The sequence below is a fragment of the Pocillopora damicornis genome, chromosome 11 (assembly GCF_964200805.1).
Source record: "Pocillopora damicornis chromosome 11, jaPocDami1.2, whole genome shotgun sequence".
In the NCBI taxonomy this organism is placed as follows: domain Eukaryota; kingdom Metazoa; phylum Cnidaria; class Anthozoa; order Scleractinia; family Pocilloporidae; genus Pocillopora; species Pocillopora damicornis.
The window spans coordinates 8,534,438-8,543,228 of NC_142680.1; the positions used below are offsets into that span (position 1 = coordinate 8,534,438).

The 8,791-nt window shown below is 37.4% G+C and overlaps 1 protein-coding gene and 1 long non-coding RNA gene across 3 annotated transcripts in view; both read right to left on the reverse strand.

The window, feature by feature from the left end:
• LOC149037305 (uncharacterized) overlaps positions 1-8,791 on the reverse strand; it is an 87,539-nt gene that overhangs the window by 74,495 nt on the left and 4,253 nt on the right. The window lies entirely within an intron of this gene.
• LOC149037312 (angiopoietin-related protein 4-like) overlaps positions 4,502-8,791 on the reverse strand; it is a 5,650-nt gene continuing 1,360 nt past the window's right edge. Inside the window, exons 2-4 of one of the 2 annotated variants that reach the window (XM_089187601.1) lie at positions 6,420-6,596; positions 5,920-6,298; positions 4,502-5,349 (exon numbers count right to left, since the gene is read on the reverse strand). In XM_089187601.1, coding sequence (XP_089043727.1) covers positions 5,985-6,298; positions 6,420-6,596 — 491 coding nt within the window. In that variant the 3' untranslated portion in view covers positions 4,502-5,349; positions 5,920-5,984. Of the gene's footprint in view, positions 5,353-5,919; positions 6,299-6,419; positions 6,597-8,791 lie in introns of both variants that reach the window. The other variant, XM_089187600.1, reaches the window with a different exon arrangement.

The window sequence follows — 8,791 nt, forward strand, 5'->3', positions numbered from 1 at the left end:
GACGTTTCGAGCGTTAGCCCTTCGTCAGTTAATAGACATGATAATCAGCTAATGGATGATAAGTTGATAAAATGTCTTTGAGAGAAATGTTTCTAATCGTACGTTAATCAGTTGAATCATCGTTGGAATTTAATAGCAGTTTTAGCGGTGGAATCCTGTTGGTAAGGCTTATACTCTTTGTGAACAGTTTGTAATCAAAGATAAGGATAACATTGTTAATAAAGACGAGGATTACGAACTCCAATGCTCAGGAGATTATTATGATATAGATTCTCTCGCTCTAATGGATCGAGGATGGTGTCGTATCTCGCTATAATGACTACGTTTAAGTTCTTCTGTCTATTGCCTGAGAAATATCTTGTTACCTTTTCTCGGAGGGTTAAAAGATTAACGGTGTTTAAGTCTACACCATAAAAAGCCTCAAAACTTTGATGAGCATCTCAATTCAGCCAGAAAAATCACCCACGAGTGGTAACAAGAGAGAACCAAATATCTTAAATCTTTAGAACAAACTCTATGAACCAATGAAAAGGGGAGTTATCATGAATACTAGCTTTGCTTTGGTGAAAATCCATATGGAAATGGCAAAATACGATATTAACAAAGTTCTTGTTTATAGTAATCATGATAAACGGGTCGTTTTGTGCGAACTCCCTGCTGCAATTATCCTCTCTTTCTGACTTGATAGAGCTTCGATCAGCTCTTATTGTTAAGTGTGTCTTCAGTAGTTCCCTTAGTTACACCGCCATCATGTTAAACATTATGACAATGTACCACATGCAGAAGGCTTCATCTTTGCCAATAGTTCAATAGATTCTTCAATACAGCACTAGCCGCGTGAACGACCCTTAACCCTTCCAGTGCTAAGATCTCAATATCAATTCTTCTTGGTATCTGCCAAACAATTCTTATAGTTTTATTTTGCAGAATGTTGTATGGAATTGGATCAACTTATAATCCCCTGATTGGTATTTTTCTTTAGTCTCATCACCTTTCTGTTTGATGTAGCATTGATATTGTGAGCAGAAATTCTGTGTTGGTCACTTACGGAACTTAAAGGAATCATTCCGTTAGACGGCAAGAAAAAATGGCCATTATGCTTAAAACTTGAATCTTAACAATTGGTCCTAAAAAGAAAATAATAATTTGCACAAGCATTACCCTCTTCGCAAAACCAGGCAAATACAGTGCAATACTAATCTTTTTATTCCCATGTTTTAAAACGTTTTCGCAAGGGATGCAGATGTAAATATTTGCTGATAATCTGCTCTAAATGGATCTAAGAGCATGACTGACTTGCTAGAAACTGACAAGGATGTGTAATAGAAAGCCAAATAATACGATGCAAAACTTTTACAGGGTGTGTTTGTTTCTTGCTACATTTGATGTGATTACTTAAGGGAAGGCCGAACAACGTTTCTGTGACCTAGGAATGGTTGACACCTGAAATGCTTGAAATGTGACTCTCAGAAAATTCGACCTTTTCGCTTTTAACCATCATAGTCGCGCCTTAATGAGGAAACGTTATTGCGTTAGTAAACGGAATACTATAATCCGACCGGATTTAAGTCCTTTGTCTTTCTCTCTTCTTTGACCCCAATAGAAACTTTCTTTGATTCAAAACATTCCCAGTCTATTAAACTCTTTGTGCTTTCTTTTGCAAGCCTAATAGTCCTAACCATCCACTGATCTTCGAATCCTTATCTGTTTCTGGCGTGCGTGCGTGCTTTAGAAGACTTTTATAACACGAAAACAAAACCCAATTAATTGTCAATGACAAACAAAAGTTTAGATGAGTATTTTACACCAAAGAATGTTAGACACGTGCGAGAGTATCACTTTCTTTGTTTGTCCATCTGTAGAACGTTGTCTCAAAAGCACGTCGTCTGTTTCTTTTATTGACCTCTCGAAGCGTGACCTCGCAGCCCGCGTGGGCGGCGGAGGGGAAGGGCATACTTCTAATGCAAACCGATTGTTAAACAACAGCGCGAATTACAGTGACAACTTTATGACTTTAAATCTTCCCATTTTTAAATCCCTATATACAAGACTTTTCTCACCCCCAAAATCTCCAAAAACGTGCGACCCCATTGTAGTAACTCCATTAAAGAATGCAGCCCTATTATAGTCAATCAAGTCGTGAAAATGGGACTAAGAAGTACTTACCCCACCCTCAGTCCCCTCACGGGCATGTACGGGGACCTGTCAAGCACAGTTTCCGCACAATGACTTACTAAATATTTTAAAAGGTTCATTTATCTCCTCGTTGCTTAGTCGCCACTTTATCCTAGCCTGTGGAAAAAATGCACTAACACAGAGATGAATTCTTTCAATATCGGAACAAGAATTAATTTAGGAGTTCCGGTGAGTTAGTTTTCTCTCGAAAGGCTTTAACGATAACAGCCAGAGTTCCTCACGAAAAACATAGAAAATGTTAATCAGACAGTTTTATTTTGACAAATTTGCAGAATTAAAATTTTTGGAATTTTTTATTTTTTGTTTCTTTCTCTCTTCCTTTGGGTGGTATTGAGAGGTATTCCGAAATAATATATTTCCTGTTCACTCAGCGGACATTGCAAAAGATCAGAAATTAGATTGACACACGGAAACTCGGATGCTAACGGTAAAGACAAAAGCGTCAGCATACCCGCCTAAATAACTTATAGAGGAAAAATTTAAGTTAGTACGCGCGCTCTCATTGGCCGATAGGTGTGTTTTGATTGAGACGTCATGCCTTCTTTATTAAATTTTGTCAAACAAACAAAGAGACAACAAGAAAACAAAACAAAAAACAAATTACTAGGATTAAAATTGAACGTCTTCATTTACATCACTGTTGTGCAATAGCATCACATGTAGATATTCCTATCCTAGAAGTATAGATGAAGTTTGTCTCCATGGACAAAGAGAAACGGCTCAGCCTGCCACGAGTCTTAAATAGCTCAGTGGTACAGCATCTGAAGTATTTTTCGGAGGGTCATAGGTTCGACTCGAAGCTCTTTTTTCTATAAATACCTGTGTCAGTCACAGAAGAACATCATCTTAAAACCTTAAGAAACTGAAGATAACCTTTTGGAGCATCTACGAGTCTTATAACTAACACACGTGCGCTTTACCAGGGTCAAATTTTATTATTCGCAAATCTTATTATTCGTCATCTTAATCTTCTTTTTTCGCATTACACATTGATTGAATCCATCTCACTTAACTTTATCCTACTCTATTCTTTGCATGCCTAAGCTAGTCTTGATATTATTTGCGCGTTTAGGACTCGAAATCCTAATGACGGAAGATTGGATTTGCTCACGATCCCCTTTCTAATGCTCAATAGATTCTTCAGTGCAGTGATAGCCATGATAATCCCTTTACCGGCCTTTTACTCTCAAGATCTCATAAGAAATTCTCCTTACTAATTGCCATTCAATTATTATGGTGTTATTTTGTGGAAGTTTACATTGGATCCTGCATTAAATAATTGCCTTATTGATATTTCTCGTTACTGTCAACATTTGTATGCTTGATATTGTGTTGATGCTGTAAGAAGAAATTCTGCCTTGAAGCGGCTTAAAAGTGGCAGCAACCCGTTTACGTAATGGATCGGGAATTCATCGAGTTCATTCTGGCAGTAATTCAACCCGCAAAGGCGATCCGTCCGAAAGGTTAAATCCAATAATATGGTAATTAAGATTTATCGAAGATTACTTAAACTCACTTAATTTCTCTCAACATGAAAGAAGTTAGTCGATAAAAAACGGAAACAAAGTGTTTCTGCGCATTTTTAAACAGAAGTGTTGGCTTTGTATTTTAGAGATTTTAAATCGAGAGGGAAACGAGTAAAAAACGTCACCTCAGTGTCTCGCACTTTTACTTCACAGACTGATAACTTAGTAGCTTAATGATCTGTCGCCCTCTTTTTTGAAGAGTCTGACCATATACCGATTTGAAGTTCGCTATTTGTTATTTGTGCTACTCCGTGACTTTAAGAGAGAAATTTAAGACTTTTTCATCGTTCATTTTGATAAATTTGTAGTTTCATCAGGTGCAGTGCACAGACAATTAAGGGTCAAAGTAAGTACATTTCCTTCCTATATCGAAATCAGAATTTAATCCTTCTGTTCGTATCCATCCTAGTTTGGGACATATATGGTTTTTCGTTTGTTTCGTTGTTTTGTTCTGTTTTTTTTGTTTTTTTGTTTTTTTTTTTTTGTCGGTATAAACAAGATATACAAACAAAGAACTTGTGAAGTTGGTTACCAATTTTTTTATAAAATTATGTTCCCAGCTTACACCAGGCCTGAACGTGGACTCACCTCGATACCTTTACAGTTCAAAATGGTCGTCAATCGTGTGTAAGAAGCTTCACTTGCAAATATGAAAATGAAAAACCAGTGTAAGCTTGGAAATTCTCAAGTATAGTAGGTTTACGACCTATTGGGTTGCCATGGCAACACTATCGCATAGCTTTTGACGTAAATGAGTAAATAATGTATAACAGTCTTCATTTCTTCTCCCGGTAAAACTCGCATACCTAAAGTTTTATTTTATTTATTCAAGTTTCATTTTATTCATCTTAATTCGTGTTTTTTTTTGATAGTTCTAATATTAAGAAACTTTAAGTATCATCAGAAAACGTACAAAACTGTGGAGATAAGTAAAAACATTTATGAACTCCACTTAGTAGCTTAGAACGTTCTATCCTCCTGAATTAATTTTGATGTAAAAAAAAAAAAATTCTTTTCCAAAATCGCATTTGATCGACTATATATGGTCGAGTCCATGATTTTGTCATTTTTTCTAATCTGTATTTTCTAAACATTTTAACCTCTAAAATTAAAAGGCGTTGAAAAAAGTCTTTTTCTAGCCGTTACAAATGATTGCACTTGATCCCTGGTCACGAGGGAAACAGTTAACGGTGATGTTTCCCCGGCGGAATTAATTCAAATTCAAGGAAGGCCACTCAATCATTAATCTACCAATCACCAACCAATCTACCAATCAATAAAAGCGAAGTCGACGAAGCAGAAGACGCAGAAATCACTATTTATGTGAACACTTTACCGTCAGAAAGCTTTAAAAAAAAATCTACTGGTCTAATTTTCATTCCAGTTGATGTGGGGACGTGGCCCTTGGGATTGTTTGGATCTAATTTATTCCAATGGATATCAGCCCAGGTTTCCTTTCGACAATGCGGATAAATTCCGTTGAGATTCGAAGAAACAGCACAATTACTACTCCTGCCATACCACCAGCCTCCGCCTCTTTTTAGAGTACAATTAGCAGGATCTCTATCCCAGGTACCAAAATTGAGATCTTTGTGAGGATCGAGAGAATCAGAGGAAACAGTTGCATCTGCTTAAAAAGAAAAAAAGAAAATTCCGTAATGTTAGGATCAAGATAATACGCTTGACGCCCCAAACTTGATAATCGTTGAAGTAGGGCAGATATCGAAATACAAAAATATCGGGCAAAATAATCAACACTCACATTTTATGATTTTGCTAGAGCCGAGTTCAATGACTTTTCTATCTCAAGCAGCTTCGAAAGCAAACTTTCCACGGAGTAGCGCGGACTTAACTAGGTATAGGCAGAATTAAAAGCTAAAAGCACTCAAACGCTAGACTGAAAGCATTATTTGCAGGTTACGTGGAGTTGGGGGAGGGGGTTGAATTAACAATCAGTAACAGAAAACTGAATAACTGAGTTTTCCATAGGATTCAAGTTGTCACTAACTTGTATTTTCAGTTGGCTCAATTTGAGGTGGACAAACATCAGTTTAAGCAGCCTCTCTGAAGAAAGCAGTTTTTAATCGTTTTTAGCAAAATAGCTGTTAAGCTTTGGTGCGAATAGGGCACTAGACGTCGAAAGGGAAGTAACATATAAAAATCCAACGATGAATGTTTAAAAAGACGGTTTACTTACTTGTCATATTGCCGATGTACAGCCGATAGTCAGTCTTCCCGTTCCCAATTCCAAACCATTCATACTCAGCGTGAACAGTTTGTCGAGTAGTTACCCCCAGATCTACCTGAAGCATGTTCTGTCTTGTTTTGTGTCAGACGGTTTATCTTGTCCAGTCCGAGCCAAAATTCACCGACCAAGTTACCAAAGCCATGTTTGTACTCATTCCAGGTGCGATTAAAATCAACAGAGCCATCCATTCTCTTCTGGAAGACTGTCCACCCCCCACCAGAAGTAGTTTGGTCACAAAATACATTAAAGGCGCCTGAGCCATCTGGGTCGACTGTATAGACACCGCTGATCCTTTGACCGGAATGGTAGAGCTCAACACAGTTCTTAGCTGTTGATGAAATACAAGGGAATAACAGTTGATATACTCTTGAAAAATTACAAGTAGAATTGAAATGAATAAATGTTAATAAAGATAGTAACACACATGAACGAAGAGGAATCGTGCTTACGTCTCGCCAATGTTTTGTTCTCCGTGAGAATTTTAACCTCAAATCGAACTTGGGTGACTTCCTTCATTATTTCTTCCAAACAGACTGCAGTGTTCTTTTGGCAATCTATTGGAAATGCCCGGGTTGATGGTAGAATTTGATAAGTCACAGAAAGTGCCAGAAAAAGCAGGTCAGAACCTAAAGGAAAGAAATCTTATTATAAGGTGTAAATTTACCGCTTAGGGCAGATCCAGGATTAGTAAGGGTGGTAGGATTAATATCCGCCGAAGAAATGAAGTTCTTGGAGTGGTAAATAGATAGCATACTCCCTTAGAAATGTTTGAAATTTAGGTCGTCCGAAAGGGGATTTTGTAGTGAAAACGCGTTGTTAGAACTAAATTATAATGCGTCTTAGTGGAAAATGAAATACCCCACTTGGTAAAGACAACAGACATGGCAACGTTGTGGCTTCACTTAAGGATCAAGACTATCAAGTACAGTGTAGATATGTCGTTTGGTAACTTTCAGCATCAAAGAAACGAATCTCGAAGGATAAATGTTTGAAATCAATAGACTCCTTTAGGTTGTACGTTTTGTTTACCCCCTATACCAGAACTTTAGATCTGAAGGGAATTCTCAGCCTTATTTTTAGCGAATCATAGGCATATACGCAACTGAGTAAGTGAGTTATAATTAGCTCAAACCAGCAACGATCCTTAATCAACGATTCACAATGAACGATCCTTTGACAACTTCTTCAATAACCAACTAAGTAAAGAATAACAAGGAAATCTGCCAAATCTACGAAATCTCATAACCTCGATATAAACGGATTTTACTATAAATAAAAAGTTAAAAAGCAACGAAGTTTCGACTGCCAAGTGTCATTTTCAAGTTGAAGGATAAAATTTTTATCATGCTGCCATATATGGTCAGTTTGAAGTTGAAGGATCAAATTTTTGTCATGTGCTTATTTATATAATCAATTGTAAAAATGCCAATGAGATTCTGACGAGAAAATCGAGGCAAGAATGATAAAAAACGCTAAGGCGAAAGAAACAATGTTAAAATTGAATCGATAAGGTTAATACTCTTGCTCGGATCGAATCACTATGTTTGCTCAGTTTTGGTTCAAGTTCGCGAACAAAAAGCATTTCAAAGATCAAACAGTCCAGTTCGCTCTGACATTTCTTCAGAATCTTGAAATTTCTTTCGATGGTCTAGGGATCCTTTCCGTGATTGCCGGGTTTTGATCGCTTGTGTTCCTCCCCACCTTGATGAAAGTGTCGGCTCGTAAAGACGACATAGTGTGCATCATTCAGTTCCATCGTAAAAATGAGTGAAGGGTGGATTTCATTCAGCGTTGAGAAGAAAGCAGAGGCTGATGAAGCATCGAAATCCAAGCAGAGAAAGCGTTCGAAGGCAACGGTTTCAATAGGAGATATGTCCTTAACATCACAAAAAAAAAATACCTTTCCCAATTTGCAGAAAATTTGTACGAGCAAGTGGATAGGGTTACCATGGGCTCTCCTTCGGACCTCTAATGAAAAATGCGTTTATGTGCCATATTGAAGAAAAATTGAAAAGCCAAAACAAGATGACTGCTTTCTATTCGCGCTTTGTCGATAAAACCCTTCGCAAAATGCCCGATGTTTCATCTGCGTCGGTATTCTTGTGAACACTGAATGAAATCCACCCTTCACTCAGTTTCATATAGGAACTTGAGAACAACGACAGACTTCTCTTTCTTGGAATGATGATTATCAGAAACAGTCCCCGACCAGACACAAAGGTCTACGCGAAACCAACTGATACTGGAATTTTACCGCGTTGCCAAAGCCATGATGAAACAGCCATATACTCTCACGATAATTGATAATATCATGCCTATTCCTTATTGAGAACGTCTCATTGTAATGATTTGGGTCTAACTCTTTGGATGTATGCAGCACGCATATACGACCAAATAGAAAACGAGAAACTATACAGAAAATGTGGCGGCAACCTTTATAAACTGGTGAGGAATAAACCTGACAGGAAAGTGGACCTGTTTTCTCTGCCAATAATCTATTTTCTCAACATTTTACTTCACATACTGCCAGAGACATCACACGTATCAATCTAGTTTTATCGAGAATGACCGTCCTGCGATATCTCTTAAAATGCTTATTGTGAGATACTTAAGAGAGTGCACGTGACGGTTTTGACGTCATCTCAGATCTTTCGCAACACTCGACAAAAATTGCAAAGTTTGATTTTGTGTTGAGAAACAAGCCGATCTTGAGAGTTTGGAAATTGGATTGTAAAGAACACAGTGTAAAACAAAGTAATAGAAAATCATTAGTGTTAGCATTCGACTGTGTTAGATGAAAAGAACGTGCTTTATCTAAACA